Consider the following 27,639-nt stretch of genomic DNA (forward strand, 5'->3'; position numbering starts at 1 on the left):
ATACCTGCAATGACAATTAGTAAATTAAACCCCTTTAAGTTAGTAGGAGTCTGTACTCCTCTGAAATGGTATGGTGTAACTCCTCCCTGTTAGGTCTTGCACAGCTGAGACGTAAAATGCAGCAGGGTAACTCACTGGATCCAGTCATGTACACTGTCCTTGTGCAGTCTGGGGTGATGGCCTAAAATCTCCACTTGCCTTCATTCTTGTGAACTTTTTGTTGTAATCCTAAAGAATGGCCTTGCATCTGTGTATTTTGCAATGTAGGCATGCTTAGTGGGGAACAGGCTGCTGAATACCTCTGTAGGTTTGGGCTGTACTGTTTATTTTGTGGTTACTGGGTCTTAAAATGTATGGTTTGTTCAAACTGTTTTCCCATATTACATTTGTAATACCTCAGGTAAAATAATAAAAACTGAAATATTTGTGTGGTGAATTGGCCCCAGTTAGTCTGGGATTTTATCCTTGGAGGAGTGCAAACAACACATTGGTGGTAATACTTTTAAAAATCCCTGTATAACAGATCCTTGTGACTGAAGGGAGAAGAAACATAGATATACCAGGCAATTAGATGAGTTTTATTTCTGATTTCAGTCACTATTTGCAGTGAAAGCTACCTACACATCCAGGGAAGATCATGTAGCAGGCAAAATATACAGTTCAGAAGAAATATCACAGTTGTCAGTACAACACATTGTTCCCATCTCTGTCAGTAACATTTGGGTTCAGCTGGGCTTTCTGTACTGCTGGAAGAATGGTTCATTCCATAGGTTTTTTAGTGACCCATGGAATGTGCTTGTGTGTTTTGTTGCTCAGTAGTTCATTAGTTAACTTTAGTATCTTGGCTATTCAGTAAATAGTATTGTGATAACCAGTTTCCAAAGCAAAGATTTGTTTTTTTTTTCTTTTTGAGATCTCAGCAGAGTAGATTTCTGGGCATTAAACATTTCTTCTAGCAGGAGGATTTTAATTTTGATTTATAATAACAAAGGAAGTATTGCATAATCAAAGTTTTCTATTCTAGCTTTGAAAATGTTTCAAGAAAGAATTTTAGTGATTCAGATATTTTCATATAAACATAGATGTCTGTTCAGAAATTAGTTCTTATTAGTGTGAGCCAATATGGGCTATTTTGAATTATGTCTTTCTTTATTGTTAACCAAAGCCTAATGTTTGTAGAAAGCAAGATAGAGATTGTTACAGTTTTAAATACCTGAGAACTGTATAAGCTGAGATACAGATTATTATTATTATTTTCATGAAGTTGACTTCTTATGACATTCTGCATATATATTGTCAATTTCCACTGTCTTGTGGAAAGTATTAAACACCTATGGTAATTCTGATACTTGGTGTCTCATCAGAATACCAAGTGCTAAACAACCTTCAACTTCCTCTGAAGTTACCAAACAATTCAGGCTGCAGATAAGCCTTAACTCTTTTAGATTTCTATCTTCTTGTAGTATTTACAGTCAATAGTAATAAGACCATAAAAGAAGGGAAGTGTCTCATGAGCAGAACTGTGTCTGATTCTGATTTTCCATGTATTCTAGCCAAATTGTCAGATGTGCCATAAGGAGCAGCTTTTATCTGTTGTTATTTTCATACCTTAAATACCCCTTCTTTTTAAGGAAAGCTATCTTCGTATGCATTTTGCCCCATTCATTATAAACTCTAATTTCTGGTCTATCATCATTGGAAGGCTGTTTTGTTGGGAAACAATTGAATTGCATTTTGTCATCGCAGATGTATTGGAGAAAGACCAGATGAAAGGGTGTTTTTTAAAAAAAAACACTTCTTTCATGTGGCATTTTGTGTTTGATATGGAAGAGGCAACACATATCTTTTTAAGGTCCAAAAGAACGGAAGCAGAAGTGAGAAAGAATCACTTGGACTTTGAAGTTGAATATGAGCATTGTTGAAGACCTGTGCCAAACTTGTTTTGATGGCTAGTGTCTTGCAATGATACTTAAGCATGTTGTTATAGGTAGAGAAGAGTACATGGGATTCACAAGGCTTGTAACATGACACACAGTTTTAAATAAAAAACAAGTAGGTAATCATTTATCTTTTTTTTATTCAACCACTCTTAAAACTTCAAAATTCTTGTCTATTGCTTCTATTCCATGCCTTTCAGTCTATGATGCAATGGTAAGTAATAAAGTTGTTATATTGATCTGTTTGGGAATGCTAGACCATATGGACAGAAATGTGCAAACTCCGTGTTTCCTAAATAGAAAATAATAGCAGAATTTTACTTGTATATATCGTTGTTGATACTGTTAATTACAATTGCTTGTACTCATCGAGTTCTGCAATCATTGTATTATCATTAAGAAGTGGAGGGTACACTTTTAGAAGTATAGAACATATCAGACAGTCTAATGCCTCATACCCATCACATTTCATTCTAAATAAAATGTGATATTAAGTTCTACTATAGAAGACTGAAATATGTGAGTTTTGTGATGTTACATATTCAGAAACCATGGTTATACATACAGAGGTCAGTGTTTCATTCTGTAGCCTAGGTTTGCTTTAGAATTATTACTGAACAGAACAAATTTCATTTATTAAATGGAATGCAACTAGGAGGTAAAAGAAAAAAAATAAAAAGATGCTAGTCATCATTATATTTGGATATATTGCCAATCATTTTTCTCATGTCTTTTTTTTTCTCGTATTACATAGCAATTTTTTTTCTGAATAGAAATTGAATCACCCACATATATAAAACATTTATTAATATGGATGGATAGGTGTGGATTTATATATACAGAAATTTACAAACGCACACAAACTTAGGTGTATACAATATGGTTGTAGGATAAGTATATATTTGTACAGCTATTTTGAATACCTGGTGGTATGTTGTAGAACCCTTGGGTAAGTTTTTATGGATTTGATTTATTGGCTTACCAAGTCGATTTATTATTTGTATGATTTTAAGCTGCTGGGTGGTCATAATTTACTATTCTGGACAATTCTAGTTAACTATGTGGGTGCCTGGAGTTTTCTGTATCAACATCTCTAACCATTTTAAAGAAATAAATGAAGTAGACTTGCTTAAATGGACAATTTACTCATGGGAAGTAAAATATAATCAGGCAGGTACATCATAGAAAATAGCTTTCAGAAAGTCTTTGTAAATCACCATGTTATCACATATTCTGTTAGCATCTATGTTACTACATATGTGTTACAGACAACCGGAGATCATCTGCTGATTGCAATCTTCTTTTTCCCATCAGTATTCAGTACTATTTTCATATTGTCTACTTGCAGGACCCTAGTAAACTGATAGAGTAGGATGAAACTTTGAGGATATGTTAAAAGTGAAAAGGTATCATAGTGTCATTTCTGTATAAATAAAATAACATACTTGCTTCCATATTTTCAAAATCTAATTTAAGGCTTTGGCAGCTAGCAAAGCAATTCTTTTCCCAAGATATGCAGCATCTACAGGAATAAGTGTAATGAAGGTTAATATGTCTTGTTCACTGGGAAGAAAGAAACTATCTTTGTATTTAGTATGTAAAAACTTTTCTGGATGTTTTCTATGTAATGTTACACTGCCTGTTGCTTTTTCAAACCATTACTATTTTGAAGTCAGGTTGGTGTGTTCTGAGGCAGAGGCACAAATATGAGAAGAAGGCTTGAAACACTCAAACTAAAATTCCTCGTTAACTGTGAAGTGTACACAGACTATGAAAAGTTCTGATGTGTTACAATTTCAGATTGTTCCTCCAAATGTGATTTGGCTGCTTACTGCTTGCAAACAAAAATGCACATGCATATATTCCATCGTGTACTTTGTTAGATAAGGCCATTGGTTCATAATACGTAAGTATTTGTAGGATTTTCTATTGAGAGAAAAAGTGGCAAACATTGCACACGTAGAACATAATTTTGTCATAGCTACAGATTTGATTTTCAGTGTCTTGTTAATAAATAGAAGGTCTTGATTAGTCTTACTCGGATGATGGACAATTAATTGTTAGAACTCAATGGAAAACCTGGGCAGTGGACCAGCAGAGGAAGTACAATTTCTTCTAGCCATCTGTGAGTGCTTAATTATAGATGTGTGTAATTCTGCATTCACTTCTGATACATTTTATCATCATTTTATCATCACGGCATAATTTATCGTACTTTTATTCATAGGTTGTCTTCGTTATTGCTAAAGTTCTTAACCTCCCTTTTGCTTTAAAAGAAAAGAAAAAAAATGTAAAAAATAAAGCAACACAAAAGTCTAAATGCATTAAGAATTTCTATCTTGGAACTGCAGTTACTTTCCGTAGGCATGCCATATGTTTGAAAAATCTGCCTCAAAGAGCATGAGACTAGAAGGAGAATGTTCATAGGTTTATGCAAGACATCAGAGAATATTTCCTCTAAATCCATATGTAAATCTCAAATAACTTGGATGAAAATCAGCTTTCAGTAATTTTTAATTGTTCAAATGTTTCTGCTTTAAAGCTTATTTTCCATCTGTGCTTTGAAGAGGACTTGTGATGATTTCTTGAAGAAATTCATAGAATCGTTCTTGCCAGTGTTTAAAATTTGTGCAAAATGCACAGTTGTGTCAAGGTGTAAAAGCTTTAGAGAAGATTTTCTTAAATGCCAAAGTCACAGAGGAGCACAAGTACTACTGAGCGTCAGTTGGACTTAAGCTATTAAGATGTGTGAAAATCACAGCTTCCAGTTTACATGGACTTGAAATCATCAGCAGGTTCAGTAAATTCTTGTCATGTGCAAATACATTTCTTTGTTAAACCCAGCACGTTCAATATTGATGTTTTAGTTTCTTCACATATATCTGGACATATAGGTATTCCTAAATAACTATGGAAATAGTTCTGGAATTGCTTTTTAAAACCCTTTTTATGTATTTATTGAAAGTAAATAGTATTCTGTGATTTTGGGATAGGTAAAACAAGGAAAATATAGGTAATTATCAGCTGTAAGTTATGCTCTCCCCTCATGCTTACTGTTTCAAGAGGTTAACAATCTAAAAGTTTCATGTTCTTAAATATGTGCACTTGCAGGTTACTTTTTATTGTTATTATTCATACTTGAAATCTCCATTAAACTTAAAGCATTACTGGGTTGTGGATTATAAAGGATGCATCTTTGATGTTCTCAAACAATGAGTGCCAAAGGCAAAGGAATGAATTTTGTATGCAACACTATCTGTGTTGCATGTGCATGTTCATTTATCTCAATAACTGACTGTCATCTTTGTGTGTGTACATCTTACAATGATGATAAGAGACCAACACTGCTCAAGATGTCACGTTTTCAAGGATAGATTTCTAGCTGCAGGCAACTTGAGCAAAATATAGAGAGTATGCATATATAGAACACTCTCTTCTTGTCACTGACCACATTAGATCCTTTTATGTAGTTTCACCCATGGCTTTTATTTATTGTTTTCTTCCGTACATTCCTTGAGCTTCAGTATTTTTCAAGTTAATAAATAATGTTAAATCATTAATTCCTCTTAAGTTATTTTCTATTGTCCTTGATTTGTCCTAGATCAGAGGTGGAAAACTTATGATCACATACACAAGAAAGAATGATGCTGGCAAGTATGTTTGTGTTGGAACAAATATGGTGGGAGAACGTGAAAGCGAAGTTGCAGAGCTCACTGTTTTAGGTAAGAACTCTACCTTAAGTCTTTGTTAATGAAAATGTCCACAAATATGAAAATGTCCAACTTTGTTTTTCCTCAGAAGCCTTTAATTAAGAGTTTTCAGTGTTTATCATACAATCATACAATCTTCAAGTTTGAAAAAACCTCAAAGATTCTCTAGTACAACCATCTATCTGCCTACCACCAGCATTTCCCCACTAAGCTACATCCCTTAATACCATATCAAAACATTTCTTGAACACGTCCAGGAATGATGACTCAACCACATCCCTGGATGAGCCCAAAAACCCTTTTAGAGAATAATTTTATTTTTTTTTTTAATATCCAGTGTGAACCTCCCTGGTGAAACTTGAGGCCATTCTTCCAAATGTTGTTATCGTATCTATTGTCTTTAGAATATGTCTATTCTAAAGAAAGGATAGCAATTACATTCACAGAATCATCTAGATTGGAAAAGCACTTTAAGGTGACCATGTCTGATCATCAATTAATGGCTTTGCAATTGTTCTTATTTTGTTGTACTTTCATACTTGGTTTTCAAACTAAAAATAATACCAGTGTCCCTTGACTGGGCCCTTAATATACAATAAGACCAAAAAAATAAAAGTGACGTCACTAAGAAGAGACTTATTTTTTCCTTATCGTTGAAGCAAATCACAGTTATTTTAAATTTCTTTTATTATTTTATTTTATTTTATTTTATTTTATTTTAAATTATTTCTGATGTCCAATTTAAAGCTTCCTCAGTCTGTTTCCTCCTGTACTATTGCTTGTCAGTTGAGAGAAGAGACTGACACCCTCTTTGCCACAAACTGCTTTCAGGTAGTTGCAGAGAGCAGTGAGGTTTCATCTCAGCCTCCTTTGCACCAGACTAAGTAGCCCCAGTTCTATCAGCCAATCTTCATCTTATTTTCTAGTCTTTTTACCAACTTCACTGGTATTCTCTGCACACTCTTGATTAACTCAATATCATTTCTGTAGTGAGGGCCCCTAAAACTGAATACAGTATTTGAGGTGCAGTCTCACCAGTACCATGTGCAAGGGGGCAATCACTTCCCTAGTCCTGCTGGCCATGCTATTTCTGATGCAAGCCAAGATTCCATTGGCCTTTGTTGCCTTATGGACATGCTGCTGACTAATGTTCTGATATTTGTTGACAAGCACCCCAGGTCCTTTTCTGCCAGGCAGCTTTCCAGCCACACTTCCCCAAGCCTATATTACTGCATGGGGTTATTATGACCTAGATGCAGCACCTGTATTTAGTCCTTTTGAATGTTATGCAATTTGAAGTGTTGTATCAATCCAGCCTATCCAGATCCCTCTCCAGAACTCTCCTACCCTCAAGCATCTCAACTCCCACTCATCTCGGTGTTGTCTGCAAACTTATCGAGAGTACATTCAGTCTCCTCATCAATATAATTTATAGATTTTAAACAAAACTAGCCCCAACACTGAGCTATGGGGCGCATCATTTATGACTGGTTTTCAAATGGGTTTAACTCCACTTGCAGCATCCATTTGGACCTGTCCATCCAGGCAGACTTCTACTCAGCCAACAGTACCTCTGTCTGAGCCATGAGTAGACAGTTTCTTCAGGCAAAAGCTGTGGGAAACTGTATCAAATATAGCCTTGCTAACTCCAACTAAACTACATCCACAGCATTTACTTTTTCTACTGAGTGGATCATCTTGTCACAAAATGTGTTTGGCCTGGTCAGTCAGGACCTCTTTCATGAATCCATGCTCACTGGGCCTGATTGCCTGGTTGTCTTGCATGTGCTGAATGATTGCACTCAGGCTGATCTGTTCCATGACCTTCCCTGGCACTAATCTCAGACTGACAGGCCTGTAGTTCCCCAGATCCACTTTTCTGCTCTTCTTGTAGACGAGTGTTACATTCACCAACCTCCAGTAAACTGGGACATCCCCAGTTAAAACATGAGGGCTGGTAAAGTATTGAAGGTTTGACAAGCACTTCCACCAGCTCCTTCAGTACCCTTGGGTGGACCTCATCCCCATAGATCTGTAGATGCGGTAGGTTACTAACCATTTTCCCATAGATTATTAAAGTTTCATGCTGCTCTCTGCCTCTGTATTGAAGCTGAGAGGGCTGGATGCCCTGAGAAAAAATTACTTTTACTAATAATGACTGAGGCAAAGAAGTTGTTTAGTATCTCAGCCTTTCCTTGTCTCTTGTCAGTATGTTTCCATCATACCCAGTAAAGGGTGGAGATTCTCCTTAGTCCCTCTTTTATTGTTTATGTACTTATAAAAACATTTTTATTGTCTTTTACTGTAGTGGCAAGTTTAATTCTAGCTGGGTTTTGGGCCTTATAATTTCCTCCCTGCATAACCTCATGACGTTTTTGTAGTCTTCCTAAGTTGCCTGCTTCACCTTCCAAAGGTCATAAACTCTATTATTTTTCTTGAGTTCCAGAAGAAGCTCTCTATTCAGACATGTTGATCTTCTTTCCCACAAGCTTTTCTTTCAGCACATGAGAATAGCCTGCTCCTGTGCTTTCAAGATGTCGTTCTTGAATAATGTCTGGGCTTTGTGAACTACTTTGTCCTTCAGAACTGCCTCCCAAGGGACCCTGTCAACCTGGTCCAAAATCAGCTCCTACGAAACTCCAAAGTAACGGTTCTGCTGAATGCAGAACTTTTTATTCAGTTTTAAGGTCTGTCTTGTCAGCTTTGCACTGTCATCTGCACTAATATTTAGAAATAAGATGCAAGCAACTTGAAGTCTTGTTCAGAGTTTTATATGAAGCAGTATTTTCCTTATTAAATGGAGCTTGTATGCCATTTTTAAATTGTTGAGCTCGGATATCCAGCAAGATAGTGTGATAACTATTTAGAAGTTAAAGGAGGCTTAATTTGATTATTTGATTTACATTGTTTCATGTGATCCGCTTGTTGGGGTTTTGTTGATTTTTGGTTGTTTTTTTGTTTTTTTTTTGCTTTTTTTGTTTGTTTGTTTGTTTTTTTGCTTTTTTTTCAATATAAAACTCCTTTGAAGCATTTTGGGAGGAAATTTATCACTAAATAGCCTTTAAAAACTTCCAAGCAAAATCCAAGATTGAAAGAAGATTGTATTTATATAAGTAATCTGGGCTCCTACTCAACTGTAATGGTGTATCAGCCTACTACAAACCAGAGAACCACTATATGAACTGTTACATGTAATTTATGCTGGAAAATATTACTCTTTCTGAAAACTTATAAGAGGGACTCAGTAGAGAGATCTTTCTTTGAATTTTACTCCATGTGGTTTTCTCTTCAAATATAATTCTGATATTCATCCTGGATAAACTAGTAAGCATTTCTTTTAAAAAAGGAAACTGTCTTATCAAGTCAGACTTTAAATATGAGTCAGAAAGCATGAGAAGCATTCTGACCTCATACATTAATATCTTTCAGCATAAATCTGTTTGTGGTTTTTTGTTATCCGGAAGTTGAAATTTTGCTTTTAGGCCTGCTTTTGATCACAGGGAGGATTATAAGACAAAGTCTGTAACATTAGAAAGTTTCAAAGTGTTCCCTGCTCAGCTTTTCTTGCATTTACCAAATAATTGTCTGACAAAGATACAGACTCAAACTAGTATCAGTGCAATTCCTTCAACCGCTTGAATAACAGTATTATGAATAAGCAGACAAAAGCTCTTGGACTATTATTCTTCTGTAGGAAAGTGAACTAGGGAACAGTATTTCCCAAGGTTCAATTCTGTTCAACATTTTTATCAATGTTCTGCATACAGAAGCAGAGTGTATCCTCAACAAGTTCGCTTATGATTCTAAAGTGAGAGGTGCTGTTGACTCCCTGAAGGGTTGAGAGACCTTGCAAGGGATTTAAGTAGATTGGAGCCATCAACAGCAGAATGCAGTTCTTCAAAGGAAATTCCAAACTTGGGACAGACTAATACCTGCCACAGGCAGAGTCTGGGTGATGAATGGATGGAAAGCAGCTCAGCAGAAAGGGACCTGGGTGTGCTGGTGACAGCAGGCTCAGTGTGAGCTAGCAGTGTGCTCTGGCAGCCAAGGGTACAAACCACATCTTGGGATTATATTAAAGAGGCAATTTTCTTGTGCTGAACATTAGTGTGGCCTCACCTTAAATACTGTGTATAGTTGTGGGCTCCACCATACAGAAAGACTGATGAGGTCCTTGAGAGCATCCAGAGGAGGGCAACCAAGCTGATAACAGGGCTGAAGGCATGTCCTGTGAGGAGAGGCTGAGGACACTTGGACTGGCTAGTCTGGAGAAGAAGAGGTTGAGAGGTGACCTTATTGTCAACTGTAGCTGCTTAAGAAGGGGATGCAGAGGGAGGTGCAGGGCTCTGCACTTGGGAACTAATCGAGCATGAGGGAAGGGCACAAAGCTGCTACAGGGTAGGCTTACACTGGACACTGGAATTCATTTCTTTAATGTAAGGGTGGCTATACACTGGAACAGTCTTCCTAGGGAGGTAGTTGAATGACGGGTGCCAGTCAGTGTCCAACTTCCCTTCCAACTGAACTATTCTATTCTGTTCTCTTCAGTGCAATCCTCAATAAATAAACATAGAATATTCAATACGTTAAAAGGAATTAAAGATTAATATGCAGGAAAATGTAAGGATTGTAGAAATACCTTGTTCTTCCTCACTCCAAATACATTACTCTGTTGTTATCAATTCCCCTCTCAGAGGACAAAGTTAAGATATACAGAATATGCTGAAACTGCATATTGTAGCTGATCTTGAATCCCAAATAGAGATCTCAGTCTTGAGATGGGTTTGATAGGACGCTGAAGTGGAGGAAACTGTATCTGGGTAAGTATTTCCTAAGTACATTGAATACATATTGATCAGGCACACAGGAGGAACTGCAGAAAATATTGAAAAAGCTTTGTCTGCAACAGTAATCATTTGACCAAGTATGTTGTCAGTTCATACCTACTTGGTTTTACAATACCATCAGAAATTATGTAAAACAGAACCTTAAAACTCATTGTGCAATCATATCTTCACATCAGATTTAAGGAGTCATAGTAAGATAAAGTCTGACAGTGGGACAATTGCTCTGTGATGTTATTCTAATTTAATTGTAGTGCTTTTGATATTGTTGCTGTATTGTGTCCAAATGAATATATGTATTTTGGGGTTTCCTTTGGTGACCTTCTACAATGCAATCTTGTGTGGATCTTGTCATCTTGTCACATAATCTAATCTTTATTATCAAGTGTTGTAGATTGAAACAATGCAGAGTTGTCAGTATGCCTTCTGATTGTGTTGGGGAGTTTTTTGTTTGTTTGTTCCTGATTGTTCATTGTTTTTTTGTGGGTTTTTTGTTTGTTTGTTTGTTTTTCCCATTGTTCAGAAATTGTATCCTTACCAGATCGGTCCTTCTTATTTTACAGAATTAAGTTGAATATATTTCCCTTAAGTATTCTTACTGTGATGTTTAATCTGGTACATTCAGATTGCATCTTTATTGCACCTATAAGAAAATAGATGCATGTATGTATGTCTATAAATGTTTTTTTTTTTCTTGTTTCAATTTTTACTTACTGAATATGAAACAGGGCTTTAATTGACAGCATAAAGATCAGCTTGCTGTATTAATATTGTCTCTTTAGCATCATAAAGCAAAACAAAGGTAAGTTTTCTGTGAGACAGGTGTCCTGCTGATCTGGAAATCCTCCAGACTAATAGAAGTCCTTTTATAAGGTTTTGTGTTGTCTTTTTCCAATTCAGTCCTTTTTAAACTATTTATTGAGGCTTTATAATGTTGCATGCTAAGAATATGAAGCTGTCTTTTCTCCTGTCTGGTTCTTTTGTACTCTTGTTAGAAATATGAAGTATATTTTTTGAATATTTGCAGTTTCAGATTGTGCCAATGGCTTCAGACTTCCAGTTTTAGTGGCCTGATATGTATTTCATTAATGTGTACATGTCTAAGCATGTAGCTGTCTTCTCAACTCCCTTAAAGTTTTCACAGCTTCATCTCCCTTAAGCAGCGGAACATGCAAAGCACTCCTGTTCTCTTATGGACACTCTGTTGTCATCAGATGCTATCTCAGTAGTTGTCAAAATGTTTTTCTTTCTTGAGCGTGTGCAAACCTCACTGTCCCCCTGGTGTAAAAATCTATGGATAGCACAGCATCATAAAGCTTTGGACACTACTGTCAGTAGAAAAGTGTATGTATTTCTTTCCTGAAATTTCTAGCTTGTAGAAGGGTTCCCACAACAGTATGGCCTGTGCTGAAAAATGTATATCTGACTCTAGTGAGATAACCCCCAGAACTGGGGTTATCTATGTCCTAACATGTATATCACAAATAACAGCAATATTTGAGAACCAGAATTATGGAAAAATAATAATAAAAAATATTTTTGCTTAATTTAGATGTGCTCATGAAAGAAAAAATGTCTCTTTCTAAAGTAGCAGTGGAAATGTGTGCACCAAACTAGCTGCTGCAGAGGTGTAAAAGCATCCTCATAGAGATACTGTGCTGGAATCCAATGGGATAGTATTTAGTTTGTGCCCCCTGTTTGAAGCTGTGCAGCAGATCAGTAATCATTTGTCTGAGGCCTTGGAGCAGGTCTGCTTATTTCTGAGGACCTGTACATATTCAGTTAGCTGTTTAAGTTGCAGTTTCCTTCAGTTACATTTGATATTATGATATATAAGAAAGAAGACTGTGTTTGGATCCTGAGGAGAATAATACTAGCTGTGTACATGGCTACAGAACACATCTACTGCCTGAGCTCTTATCCCAAGGCTAGGAACCAGAGGAACAGTGGTAGAATCAGCTCCATTGGATTCATCCCACTGTTTCCCATTGCTCTAACAAATGGAAGTTAGGGAAAATCACAGTTTCTCAGTTCAGGCACAGAACTGCTTGACTAATCATATTATTTTTATTTTTTTTTTCCCTTTTAGAAAGACCATCTTTTGTGAAGAGACCAAGTAATTTGGCTGTAACTGTGGATGACAGTGCTGAGTTTAAATGCGAGGCAAGAGGTGATCCAGTCCCTACAGTAAGATGGAGAAAAGATGATGGGGAATTACCAAAAGCGAGGTACGTGCAGTGTATAGAATTATCATTCTGTTGACAATTAGTTCGGTACATGACATAGCCATTGACAGCTGGCAACAATTTTTCTTGAATTTAGACAGCCTAATGAGATATTTCTAATTACCACAGAGCTCTGAAATTATAATTTATATTAAAAAGTAAGGACTGCTTCTTCCAAATCTTCTGTTGTGACAACACACAAACGTAACAAAAAAGAACTCATTTGAGTCAGTAATATTTGAAACAGATTAGTTCTCCATCTGATAAGTCTTCTGTAATTATTAAAACTGATGGGGAATATATAACAGATAAATTAGGTTACACCAACAAGAAGTATTGGAATTGCAATTGATGTGAAATGCAATATGGTAATGTACCAAGCAGCCTTGATTAAACCCAGTTTTGTTATTAAGAGTCTATCTTTTTTTTTCCCCTGTATTTACTGCAATTGAGACCAAAAAGTAAAATACCTTACTAAAAGGACACATAATTCTCTGATAGATTACTTAGTTATTTTCTTGAAATTACCAAACTTCACTTAAAAACTGATAGGGACAGTGGAAGGGAATTGAAGAAGACACAGTATCAGTTGTCATTCAAATTCAGATTCCTGTTAATCTAGTCTGTAGCTTCAATAAAAGCTATTGCATTCTTAAGAGAAATTTCTGCTTTCTGTGAAGAGAAACACATTGACAGCATTATTTAAAGAGGAAGAAAAGGTGACAAAAGGAGAGGAAATGGTAAAAGGCCACATCATTCTTAAAAAAAGTATTGAATGTTTTGTGATTTATCTTGAAGTTTAAGTAATTCTTATCTTCCTGAGGACAATGTTTTCTTTTCAACCATATTAAATAATAATAATAATTTAAAAATATATATATATTCAATTCAGATGGAAAAATTATGGTGAAAATAATACCTGCTGTTAAACTGTTAACAAATTTACCTGTTAATAGAATTCTAACACTTACAAGGTTCTGCAGTAGAGCTTTACAATTGTATTGCACCAGTGAAATTCTAGTGATGTCAAAGAAACTGATCTTTGCTGGAAATTAAATCATAAACAGATTTCCATATTTCTAGATATATTTTGGTTTGAAAAGTTTACTTTTACATTCTTGATTCAAAACAATTTACAAATACTTATAGGGGAAATGGATGAATAAAAAATTCCAATGGAAAAACACCGTGTTCTTACCCTTTATAGAAGTTGTACAAGGTTCTGACTTAGGTCTTAGTTTTTAGTTCTTTATTGCTTACCTTAGTTATATATTACTATTTAAAGATATGAAATCCGTGATGATCATACCCTGAAAATCCGGAAAGTTATGGCTGGAGATATGGGCTCATATACTTGTGTAGCGGAAAATATGGTTGGAAAAGCTGAAGCATCGGCAACTCTAACAGTGCAAGGTAAGAATATTTTGTTATGTATTGCTCCAACTTGCAGTTAAGGGAAATGGGTTTTGTATACAGCAAATTCTTAGACTTGATTTAGACAAAGTAGTAGAGTCTGGGAGCAACCCGAATAACGATGTAAGCACATGCTTATGTAGTATCTCTATGCTGCACTGTAAAAACATATTACAAAAATATAGTTTTAGTTTAAATTGTACTTTTAAGGAACAAAAGAATTTCAAACGTAGTGTTTCTTGTAAGCAGTCTTCATGTTACTGGGATGGGGGATTGAGTACATTCTGAATTTGTGTGATCAGAATTATGTTACTTACCATCTTTGTATCTGAAATGCTAATGGAAAGAGCAAAACCAGTTTTGCCAAACTATTTTGCATTAATTTTAGCTTCAGGTATCTGCTGAACTTTTTCAATTAAATGTAGTAGAATGATAGATGTGTGTGTGTATCTTTTAATACATTAACCCAGACCACTGGAATTTCTGTTGCTTTTTCATTATGAAAGCATAGCATAGCACTACTGTTTCTTTGTAAGATAAAATTCAGCGGAACTCAGTGAACTAATATGTATAAAAATTCTTCATTGCCTTTATATACACAATCCAGATGTTCGCTATTCAGATAATCCTTCTCTTCCTTTCCTGGCTAGCAGACAGGCAATGATGTCATACTGAAGCTTTTTTCTTCTGCACACTGATGGTCCTTCTGTCCTTTTTTCTGTTTAGAGGGAATTAGTCATTATGGAGTTCAGGGGAAGTATAGGCTTAGAAGCATTTTATTTAGTAACAAACCTTTCTTTTAACACATTTACTGTAGCAGGAAAGGTCTTGTCCTTAACCTGCTCCTCTTTTCCACTAGAAACATTTGGTGTCCTTAACACCTGTAGCTGTTAGGAAAATACAGGAAGGAATTCGTTGGTTGAAGCTCTCATAAAACCAGGAAATTGGAGATATTGTCTTCCATTAGGCATCATGTTTATATATCAAAAGCAGCTCAGCATTTTAAAATAAAAGGTAAACAGGTGAGCTGTAAGCAGTAAAAAGGCTGAATTATTTTTAACATGGCCATTTGTTCTGAAGATCATGTCTTACATCGAATGTTAATCTTTTAGATTGTTAGCGTTAAGAAAAATTCCATTATAACTGATTGAGTGGTTATCTTTCAGGAAATAAGCTATCAGTAACCTTAATCCTCCTTATTCCTATTCAAATAATATGCAAACACATTCTGTTAATTCCATGTGGGTCTATGGTACTACTCAGATATGAAACGACAAGTTTATAGCTGTCATAGAATGCGATCTTCTGAATTTAGATAATAAGACAGTATCTCTATGGAACGGTATTATAACCTAAGTCTTGCTTAAGCAAGATTCTTGAGTTATGTTTTTCTGTAAGTACTTATATTATACCAAAGGTATTTACATAGTAACAACCTTTCTCTGTGGATATTGTCATAAGATAATTGGTTTCTCAATCTGAATGGGTTATTTCCCGATCCATTTTTCTGCACTGATATGCCTGTAGAATGAATTGATATGAGAAATCTTAATAGGGGAGGCCAATTTTTAGTTTTTAAGGCAGTAAATTATGATCAAAATTCATTTATTAGAGTGTCCAAAAATCCTAAGTTTATGGAAGAAAGTAAAAAATAATAATAATATATATATATATATATTCCTCTAGGAAACATACATTTTCCATTCCTTTATTTATTTATTTATTTAATCATGTTTTTCCTTCTCTTTCTCCTACTTCCCTTCTCATAGCGCTCTTGTTCTTTCCTGATCAAACCTTTCCCTCCTGTGCTTTCTTGTTTAAACCACATGTTTTTCTGAAGGGTCAGCTAATTGGCTGTACTACATCCAGAGAGGTAGATTTGGTCCTCTTGTTTCAGTGCTTAAGATGACCTTGATCGTAACAGCTCGTTGAGGAAAGTATTGTTTTTGTTTCTCCAAGTTGTATTTTTTTAGGTTAATTTAAAAAAGAAATGCAAAGACACGTCTTGTGGACTTTTGGTATTTTTTATGTGTTCTGTTGACTGAGGAAAAATGCTTAAGTTCAGAATTCTTTTATGCTGAATAGAAATATTTCCATTACATGTTTGTAAATAGAGAGCTGTGCTACAAATCATGCCCTCAAAAGTTGAATCTGCCACCTGTGTTTCCCTTTTAAATTCAACAAAGGACAAAGAAGGTTGGTTGGTTTGTCTGTTTGCTGGTGATGTTTTCATGCCAGGTTGTCTTTCAGAGAGAGAAAATGTTAGTGGTAACCCCAGAAGATGCGTGTCTGTTTTATGAGAGGAGTAGTCATAGTCTGACAAGAGTCTGTGCAGTCAAACTGCTGTCCTGAACTAAACATGATAAAAAGCAGAATGTACTGTAATCTGTGCACTTGAGGACAATTCTCAGGCCTTAGGATCAGTGGCACTGCTGAAAAGATAATAGGTTCTGTGCTCATCATTTCTCAGGCCTCACACACTGATTGAACTGTGTATGTTCTGCAGTCCAGGATTATCTAGGGTATTGAGAGGTGGAGATTGTAACACTGGCTAATTGAGATACCCAGGTGACAAGGGATGTGTTGACAAGAGGTGATTAACAGTGAACCCAGTGTCTCACCAGGGAGCTAGCCAGAATCTAGCAATACTTCAGAATTAGGTATAGCAGAATTGAACCTTCAGTTCATTACTGACCTTGTTTGATCTGGAAGGCACTGGAGTACAGAGGATATGCCCTACAGTGCTCCATACAAGTGTACACTGCAGCATCTAAGCTAGGAACAAACTTCCCCTTATCCGCGGACACATAATTGTCAGCTGAGATGATTCAACTGTATATAATGGGAGGCTAATGGTACGAAATATAGAATGTCAAAGGGATATTTCCGTTCCAATGCTGTTCCTGCTTATGGCACCAGCATCAGAGGTTCTGGATATTGGAATCAGTATTTCCCAGCATAAAGATGCTAAATTTGGGGAATTATAAGTGTTTCCTCTATCTGTGTGAGGTACAGATGCTGGGTTTGTTGTTGTTGTTGTTGTTGTTGTTTTCAGTTTCACTACTAGTACTAAACCAAGTTCAAAGTCTGAACCACTCACTTATTATTTGACTGTTGCAGCTTAAAAGTCCTTCCATGCTAAAAGCTGTTTGTCAACTTATCTCTACTTTCTTCCTGAAAATTTAAATAGTTAAGCAAATTTAATCCTGGTGTTGTTTACATTCTCTTAAAATTAGAGAGCTGCAGTCCACTGTTTTCATTTGGTATCAATGTGTAGTGCATATGTAAGGCATCCGTAGACACTGCTGAAAATTCATGGGGGAGTTTTGTTCAGGAGATGATTAATTATTAAGTACCTAAATCAATACAAGCTGCCAGGAAGCAGCCTGGAGTACAATACGTTTTATTTTACCGATCTGTAATAAGTAGCCGATGTGCTCCTGCAAAGGGAAATGACGGCCAAAAGTGTATCTCTGGATCCACTGGATTAATGTCTTAGTCTCTAGCACTAAGCAAATTGGTTATATTTATTGTGCACATACGTAATACATATGCAAAACGCTTTTAATTTTTTTGCGGAAAATTATGTGTTTTGCTTAGTTTTATATACAATTTAACTGAATCCTGTTTACTGAAGATAAACAGAATTACCAAGAATACATGCCTCAGAACCTCTGTTCTAAAAAAGGATTCATTTTACCGTTAGTGGAAATAGCAATAGGCCTTCTTTAACAACATGCAAAATTCACATTTAATCATAAAAGTGATTTTAAGTTAATCTTGCAGTGAAAAGTTTTACATAGTTTTTCCTACTTTCACTTGCTTTTCTCCTGTTTACAGTACCTGATTAGGACTTTTTTAAAATCCATTTTAAAAATAAGTCTATATGCTGAAGTGAAACTTAATCTCCGAAACCACTGGGCATTATGATTCCAGAGGAAGTCCTCTTGTGCTGTTGGAAAAGAGACCACTGTAGCAGTGACAGCATGGTTGCTGGTCATCAGGAAGAATAAGTTACGTAGGTCAGTTGGAGCTGTCTTCACATGTTGGTGTGTTTTGGTTGGTCACCAGCTAGTTGGTAGTAAACAGCAATCCTTAAAATTACATTATTTTTAGCTCCTTTTCCTCAAACACTGAATGTGAAAGAGCTAGTGATATTTGTTTGTGTTGCCCTGCCTAAAACACACCTACACATGCTGAAGCAGTAACTGAACACTGAATTGTAAATGTTCAAAGGCACTGAACATATTTAATGCTGTCCATTTGGCAGGAAGATAGAATTCCTGAGGAAATTAGTTTGGCAAATTCTTATTTTGCAGTGGCGATCTTTGATATCAAGGTTGTTTCATCTTCTAATGTCATTAATGTTAAGGTCAACAGAAACTGCCTTACAATGACAAGAACTTTCCATAAATGACTTCTGGCTGTGATTTTTCTGGGCTAGTCAACTGACAGGGAATTTTAATTTGAAAAGGTGGCACATGCATCAGGTCTGGAATTTCCTCCACCTTCTACCCCTCCTTGTGTAAAGTAGCTTCAAGGCACAATATAGAGACATCTATTTAATTAGGTTTCTGGATAGGGTTAGAAAAACTACCCTGAATGAAAAGAAACAGGATTTGCTCTTTTATCTGTCAGATACCATATAAATGTTTCCACTGTGTCAGGCTTCTGGTGCACATTATAAATTGGTGTAGAAGTAATTGCTCTATAGGCATCTGAGGTGCATACATTAAAGTAAAAAAGAAAAAAAAATCTGATGTTTTGTGACTTTTTTTTAATGCTGTTGTGGTATATGGTGGCTATTATGTGTTCCATTGAATGCCTCACTGGGTCGTGGGTGAATTTAAACACTTGATTTTTAAAGCAAGGATTTGGATTTAAATTTTAAAAATTATACTTGTGTACTTGATCTCTCTTTATGCCACTTTTTCTACTTTTTGAAGAACTTGTTTTTAAGCAGTGCACTCTTATACATCCCCATGAAGGAGAAAGAAAGGATAATGACTGTCTTGTGAAGATCGGGGTTTTTTAATTAATAAATTTCTGACAGGATAAATGAGAAGAACAGTCTCTTGTGATTTGTATGGCTTAAAGGGATAGCCCTTTCCCCGTTAATTACTGCTGTAAACTATGACAGTACTTCAGATTCCTATCAATGATCTGAGGAGTCTGACTGCAATCTATTTCTGGTGAGGGATTATAAATCTTAGAAGTTAATCAGAGGGAAGCGAGGAAACTATCTCAAGAAGAAATTAGTGCCCTGAAGGTTCTTGTTCTACTGATGCAAGCGATGAACACTGAGATTCCTGAAGCATTTGTAAAACTCGGGGAAAAGGAACCAGTAAATAGTTGAGTGAAATTTAAAAAAAAAAAAATAAAAATAAAAAATAAAATAAAAAAAACAACCCGCAGAGTGAGAGAGGTTTATCATTGCTTCAAATCCATGTAATATATTTTGATAAATAACTGCTTTTATGGCTTTTCAGTTTATAACTGGAGGTTTTTTGTTTTTGTTTTGTTTTGTTTTTTTTACATTGCATCTCATAACAATTAATGCAATTGCTTACAGGGAAGTAATGCCTTACAACTTTAGAGAACCATTTGTGCAGTTTAGTGCTTTGAAACAAGAAGCTGAGACAGATGTTTCTGAGTGAGTAGAACAGGAGTCCAAATAATTTGGAGGAACATTACTGCAGAAGTATGTTGAAGCTAGAGGTTTTCTTCAGTGGAAAGGGTTTAATTGAGGTCCCATCTGAAGTGCTGCATCCAGTCTGGGCCCCCAGCACCGGGAAGCTTTTGGAAAGGATCCAGAGGTCATGAAGATGATCCAGGGGCTGGAAAACCTCTCCTATGAAGATAGGCGGAAGGAGATAGGCTTGTTCAGTCTGGAGAAGAGAAGGTCACTTGGAGACCTCATTGTAGCTTTCTGGTATTTAAAAGAAAATTATAAACATGAGGGAAATCAACTTTTTATGTAGATAGTGTTGAGACAAGGGGGAATGATTTTAAGCTAATGGAGAAGAGTTTTAGATTAGATGTCAGGGGGAAGTTTTTTACTGGTGGAGTGGTGAGGTGCTGGATCAGATTGCCCAGAGAGATTATGGATGGCCCATCCCTGGAGGTGTTTAAGGCCAGGTTAGACAGGGCCCTGGGCGTCCTGATCTAGTGCTCGATCTAGTGGCTGGCAGACCTGCCTGTGACCTTGAGGGACCCTGAAGTACCTTCCAACCCAAGATGTTCTCTGATTCTGTGATTCTATATCTTTTAATCTCTCACCACAGAGAATTTAAGAAGGTAGTTTTGAATGCAAAAATTCAGAACTCAAGTAAAAAGTAGCAAAGACTTTTTTTGTAGCTCTTGCAATTTCTTAAAGCCCATGGCTAAGGAAAGTTCAATCAATTCTGTGATTGCAGTAGACAAAGTACCATTTTACTGCAAGTTGTTGTGCTTAGAGATTTGGGGATTTATGTGTAAATTTAAATAGAGTGCAAGGAATAATAACTTACTTTGGCTATTCATTAAATAGTACTTCTGCTAAATGCTTATTCTGAAATAAATTTAGGCTTTATTAAATTATACTAATTATCTTTTTAAAGATAACACACTTTGTTGGCCTTTTTTGTAACCAGTAAGTAATTTTCATAAGGACTTACACACTGATAATAATATACTCCCCTATTTTTGTAATATTACGTGCATAATTAAAATCAGTCATCTCTGAATTAATTCTTGACAAAAAATACTGACTTGTAACAGCAATGTGTTCAAACATTATTATGCTAAGCTGTCTGAGACACTGTTTGTGTCTATGAATTATGTTGTGTTTGAACACTAAAATAATTCATTGTTAGGTGCTGAATAACACTCAAGAACAAATACAGGTAATGAAGTGTCTTGCACTCTTTATGTGCAAGCTATGTCACTTGGTAGGCTTAGTATGAGGAGCTTCCAGTGCAAGAAAAAACCTGCTTAAACTGATAAACATCAAGTACTCTCATGTTATTCTCAATGGAAGAAAAATGCACACTTCTTTTCTCCCTATGACCACACGTGAATTCCTAAGGTTTGGGGTATTTATTTATTTATTTATTTATTTTTATTTGATTCTGGAATAAGGTGAGAGAACTGAGAAATAAATAGATAGATAGATAGATAGATAGATAGATAGATAGATAGATAGATAGATAGATAGATAGATAAAAGGTCTGAATGTACATCACTGTGTTTGTTGTATCATCATAAATACCCAGTTCTCTCTAAACACAGCCCTGAGGGGCATTCTCTTCTCTTTTGCATCTTTCAGTGGCTCATAGGACTTGCATTTACTCAAATGGAACAGCTGCTCTCGCTTTTGAAACAGTTAAGGTAGCACATTGATTCTTGGATCTCAGAACAGAGGAAAAAGTCAGCCAAGAGTTCTGCTTCAGTCCAGTCTTCCATCAGCAAGATCTGATGACCTTCTGTGTTCCTCTTTTTTGAGTTATTGGGTGCTCGGATTGTGTCATTTTCCCTCAAAGAGTGTAACTAACAGAAATAATAGTAGAACCTCAAAACTTACTTGCTAATATCCCTAGACAACCAAACCTGCAGCAGTACTTCATTTCAGACTACTAGTAATTTTAAAAGCATTATAGTCTTTTGGCAAAGGTGAACCACTACTTCACTGTACGAGAAACAGACGGTATTTTTTTTCTTCATTATTATTATTATTTTTATTATTTTTTTCAGATTGTCTTTAGTTCTCTTGGTAGCTTTTTACCTTTTCAACATGCCTAAGATTGAAAATAACTAGTACCTAATGGTTATTGCCATTGTATCGAGTTCTTAAATGTTGCAATATTTGCTATAATTAAAAATTGTTAATGCATCCTAAATACCTTGCAGATAAAACATCAAAAAAGTAAATTTGGATGTTAGTGTGCCATTTGTAGACTTGAGTTGCCTGTATTTGGGAGTGTGTTGTCCCTATAGTGAGAGAAGTCAGGATTCCTTTTGGAAAAGTACCTTTTTTTTTCATCTGGCATACCTTACTGTGCATCACCTATTAAAAAAAAAAACAAACTGTGGAGGTTTACTGTCTTTCCATTTTTAGTGTGTGCTTGGAATCCATTGATCAGAGGGCTTGGGCCACTTCTTGCAAACAGCTTTAACTTACTAGAAGATGGTCACTTTAGACTGAATACCTTTTTTAAAGAAGAAATCTCTGCTGTCATAAACAGCTTGGGAAAAAGAAATTACATTCCATTTCCTTTTCCATTCTACTACCTTTTAGTGTAAGTAAAAAAATGCACTGGAGAGCTTCTAAGAATTCTTCAAATAGTATCCAGCCATCGTATTCTTTTTGTACTTCAGCGAAACTTATTTAAAACGTGTCTATCTCGTTTCACTCTTTTAAAAGGCTTTAATATAAATATTTGTAGGCACAACTACTTAGATTGCAGCAGTGCCTAAAATTACCTCCATTCTTTTTAAACAGAGGGGAAGACAACTCTTCTTCAAAAGGGAGCACCTGGGGAACACGATTCCCTAGTTTACTGCATTACTCCAGTTTTAAAACAGATGGAATTAAGCCTCTCCTAAGTGCTCCCACTAAATTGGGTTTAGTTTATATGATGTTTTAGGAAGACTAAGAACAAGGTAGGGGGAAGAGAGCATAGGAGAGGAACTTCTGGAAGGACTTAAATCTTTCCCCTCTCTCTGCCTTCTACCCCTCATGTTTCAGAGCTCTCTTGTCACGTTGAGGCATTGGCTACAGAGTTTATAAATGTTATAAACTGAGAGTATTGCATGAATTAACCTGAGAAGTGCTGCCTTTGAAAACCACACTGCAAAATCTCATTCCACATTTCTGATTTTATCATAAAAACCTTCATTGACTCCTGCAGAAGGGGAGATTATGAACTTTCTGATTTTGCAGCTGGCATCAGCAAAATCAGTTGCAAATAAATTAAAAATAATAATAATCTTCTGTAAGTACATTGTGTGCACAGTTTTTTGCAGTGGGTTTTTCTCCAACACACATGTATATACATTCACTTGCATAACCCACTTCATCTTGAATCTTCAAAGGTATTCTTAATGAAGATTTGCTGTGAAACAAATATTATTATGATATAGTTTCACAACTAATAGAGCACTGGATTTTACCATCTAGTTCAATCAATTTGAATTTAGAAGGAAAAAAAAAAAAATCACATCTTAGCCCAATTTAAATTTTAAAGGCTATAGTCGTACTGTTAAGACAAAGGAATAGTACTTGATTATTTTCTTTCTCTTACCACGTATTAGCTCTATTGAGTCCACAGTCCCCTGTACTATTCCTCTGGGTACCAAGTCATCAGGTGTAATCCCTTGACCTCTGCTCAGTCTTAGAATATATTCTGCTAGCATGGCCAGAGTAAATATCAGGATGGTTCAGACTCCAACTGCCTCATGGCTGCTAGCATGGAGTGCAACAGGTAAGCGTGAAGAGAAGTGCAGCTGGCAGTCCATGATGCCCCAGGGGTGGCATGGCCATGTCAGTCATGGACCATGGTCAGCCTGCTCCCAGGCTACTGCCCAGCACGTAGCAGGTCTTCACTGTTCTGCTTCAAGGTAATGTGGGTCAACTGTAAAAAACAAACAGAAAGAAAGAAACAAATTTTTTAGAAAAGGTTGCTGTGAAATATGTTGAGGAGCACAGCAACTAATTGATACTGGGATTTTACCTTTTCTGTGCACTAAGCTGAAACTTTACTATGGGTTTTTAGATAGAATCATAGAATTACCCAGGTTGGAAATGACCTCAAAGATCATCAAGTCCACCCAGAGCCTAACCATAGTACTCTAACTCTAACAACCCTCTGCTAAATCATATCTCTGAGCACGACATTCAAACAGCTCTTAAACACATCCAGGGATGGTGACTCAACCACCTCGCTGGAGAGCCTATTCCAGTGCTTAACAACCCTTTCTGTAAAGAAGTGTTTCCTAACATCCAACTTAAACTTACCTTGGCACAACTTGAGACCATTTCCCCTCATTCTATCACTTGTCACCAGTGAGAAGAGACTTGCCCCGCTCTCTATGTAAGCACCCTTCAGATACCGGAAGAGAGAGATAAAGTCTCCCCTCAGCCTCCTTTTCCCTAGACCAAACAGCCCCAGCTTCCTCAGCCTCTCCTCATAGGGCTGATTTTCCAAGCCTTTCCTTCACTAGCCTTGTTGCCCTTCTCTGGACCTGCCCCAGTACCTCCACATCTTTCCTGTGCTGAGGTGCCCAAAACTGGACACAGTACTCAAGGTGAGGCCTCACCAATGCCGAGTACAGGGGCAGGATGATTTCCCTAGTCCTGCTCACCACACCATTCTTGATACAAGCCAGGATGCCACTGGCCTCCTTGGCCACCTGGGCACACTGCTGGATCATAATCAGCCAACTGTCCATCAGCACACCAAGGTGGTTTTCCATCAGACAGCTTTCCAGCCACTCCTCCCCAAGCCTGTAGGGCTGCCTGGGGATTTTGTGACCAAAATACAGGACCCCACGCTTGGCCCTATTGAAACTCATGCCATTAACCTTGGCTCATTGATCCAGTCTATCTAGGTCCCTCTATAATGCCTTTCTCCCCTCAGGCAGATCAACAATCCCTCCCAAATTGGTGTCATCTGCAAACTTACTGAGGGTGCACTCAATCACCTCATCAAGATCATCAGTGAAGATGTTAAACAGAAGCAGTCCCAGCACTGAGCCCTGGGGGATGCTGCTCGTGACTGGCTGCCAACTGGATTCCTCTCCATTGACCACAACTCTTTGGGCCCAGCTCACAACTCTTTAGGCCCAGATGTTCTAAAGTATTTCTCCTATCAGAAGTGTTTATCCTAATGCTCAACCATCAGTCTTATTTTTTAATTTAATTCTCTTACCATTATAGAAAATAATCATCTATTTTTCCTCTCCAGTCATATTAGATTTCTATCTTCTCTTTGCTCATTTGAAGTTACAGTAGTGGCTTGTTTGTATAAACTTAAGAAGTACTTATCTGATACATCAGCAGCAACTCAAAACAGGATTTTTCTAGTAATCATAAATTTAATTAAGTATGATCTCTCTGTTGCTGGAGTTTGGAATTGCTAGTCATCACTTTTGATTTGAAACATCAAAAATGCACATATAAACATTCTGCTTCAACCATATGGGGCAGTGGCATGCGTGGAGCCAGACTATTAGAGCGTTCCTCAGAAGTCTGTACCGCGCTGTATCACACTTCATGCCCTGGGGCTACATACTCTATAAGCATTCATGGCAAGTATGGCCGTCCCAGTCAGGTCTTATAAAAAGGTAAATTTTAGCAGAAAATCTGTTGAAATATATGTATATTTTCTATATTTATCTAGACTTCAAGAAATGACAGTTGTTAATACAAAGACTAATGAGGATGGAAAGGGATACACCCCAATTCTTTTGCAGTGTGTCTGGTATAATTTTCCCATGTTTTTCACAGTTTGTAGCTAGGAGACACCGGAATGACAGCATTTATATCTTTTTGAGAGCAAGAGATTTTGGGCTTTGTTTATTTCTCCGTGGGAAGTACTACTGCAAAGAAACTTGCATATCAAGGTTATTGGGTTCTTCATATTACTTTGATCAGAGCCTTACAGTCACTGAAAAGGAGATGGAATGTCACATTGTCTTAAACTAACTCCCTTAATAATAGTTTTTGCAAAGCACCAACGTATATTTCTGTTAGATGTATAGCAGGAAGGCATTCAGTTGACCTTGTTCAGATATTAATTCTCTAAGAATTTATGAAATTTTCTGGGAAGTAAAAGGTTTCAGTGTTTAGCAGGTTTAACAGTGAAATATATTCATGAGCAGACGTTGTCAGCTTTTTAGCTATTTGTTGTTATTAGAAAAAGAGTTGAAAAAGAAAATCTTCAAACTCTATTAATATTATTATTATTATTATTTTTAATTTTTAAGAGCAACAAGACTTGGATCAGTATGTAAAGCGTATTCAAACTAACACTTCCTCTGCCCGTAACTCCAATACCCAAACTCTCAGTACTAATTTTAGCCCCCTTTTTTCATATAGAGATTATAAACAGCTGAGTTCAAAAAGGTTTCAGTCATTCTGGAAAACTGCAGTGTTTCGTACAAATAATATAGCTGATAGCTGTCTCTCTTCTATTTCTATCACTTACTCTGGAGTTTCTCTTTTTACCATGTATAGTCTCATCCTGGCCAACCATATCATCAGTGCAAGCTTTTCAAGCTCTTCATCCCATCTCCTGCCAGTTTGTTTCTACAGGCATATTCAACCACTGGTATTTTGTGTTTGAACTAGGATTAATTTATCACAAAATTAATTGAAAGTATTCCAAATGTCATTGTGACTGCCTTTTCCGAGGTTAATCATATGCTTACGGATTTATTCAGAAGATAAAGACTGCCTATTACCTTCATTATTGCACGTGATTATTGACCTGTAGATTGTGGTTGTTTGATTTCTCTGGTGTAGAATTATACAGTCTTGCTACCTTTTATTAGCTTCTACATGCTGTAAGGGTGTCAAGTAGTTCTTGAATGCATAACAATTTTCATTCAGATAATCAAAAAGGAAATACCCTGAGCTTAAATTGAAGTTATTAAGCTTGTGTCAGCTGAATAGCAAGATACATTCTGAGAATCTAGGAAGGTATTCATAAATAGTAATAGTAATAACAATACGTAATGCGTATTTAATATGCAGAAAAAATGCTGTTCAGTAATTAACTACCACCTTAAACCCCTGAGTTTCAAGAAGCATTTATGAGTATAAATGAATGAAAATTTCTTTCACTTTACTCTTTTTGTGGTAGATAATTACTATCACAGCTTTCAGGAATGACATACTTGATTATTGTAGATTGTCCTATACAGACTAGGGAAAAAAAAAAAAAAAAAAAAAGACAACTCTGTAATGTTTACTTCTAAATACTAAGGAAGTGATGAATTTTAGAGAAACACTTTGTCAACATTTGAAATCACCTTCGTGAGAAAAATTAAAAAATGTGTTATTTGGAGATGATGTTGAGGTCTCATGCATGCATAAATCTGAGGAAAGGCTAAGAGAATGGTTTGTACTCAGTTGAGAGGAGAGGTGCCTTCTGTGGTGGAACATAACGCAGTCCCCAGTAACTACAGGGAGACTGACAGTAAAACAGAAACAGGCTTTTCACAGTAGTGCATGGTGGGAGGACAAGTGTCAAGTTGAAAGTTGAAGATGAAAAAAGGGAGAGTCAGGCTTGATATAAGGGGAGAATTCTTTGCTATGTGAACAGTCAGGTAATGGAGAAAGCTGCCTCTCAAGTTATTCATTCTCAATCCATGGAAATTTTCAAGACCCTACTAAATCAAGCCATTGCAGTGTGGTCTCACCCCACATTCCAGACCTGTTTGAGCAGGAGTTTGGAGTAGCAGTCTCTTGAGATTGCTTCTAACCTGAATATCCAGTGGTCCTCCACTACTTCATCTATCAAATACAGTA

The 27,639-nt window shown here is 36.4% G+C and overlaps 1 protein-coding gene across 8 annotated transcripts in view; it reads left to right on the forward strand.

Annotated features, from left to right (window-relative positions):
* Window positions 1-27,639, forward strand: part of ROBO1 (roundabout guidance receptor 1) — a 684,763-nt gene that overhangs the window by 585,742 nt on the left and 71,382 nt on the right. For all 8 annotated transcript variants that reach the window (XM_072346085.1, XM_072346162.1, XM_072346331.1 and 5 more), the window contains 3 exons: window positions 5,539-5,659; window positions 12,581-12,719; window positions 14,002-14,129. In XM_072346085.1, the coding sequence (XP_072202186.1) occupies window positions 5,539-5,659; window positions 12,581-12,719; window positions 14,002-14,129 (388 nt within the window). The remainder of the gene's footprint in view (window positions 1-5,538; window positions 5,660-12,580; window positions 12,720-14,001; window positions 14,130-27,639) is intronic.

This window comes from Excalfactoria chinensis, chromosome 1 (genome assembly GCF_039878825.1).
Source record: "Excalfactoria chinensis isolate bCotChi1 chromosome 1, bCotChi1.hap2, whole genome shotgun sequence".
NCBI lineage: Eukaryota > Metazoa > Chordata > Aves > Galliformes > Phasianidae > Excalfactoria > Excalfactoria chinensis.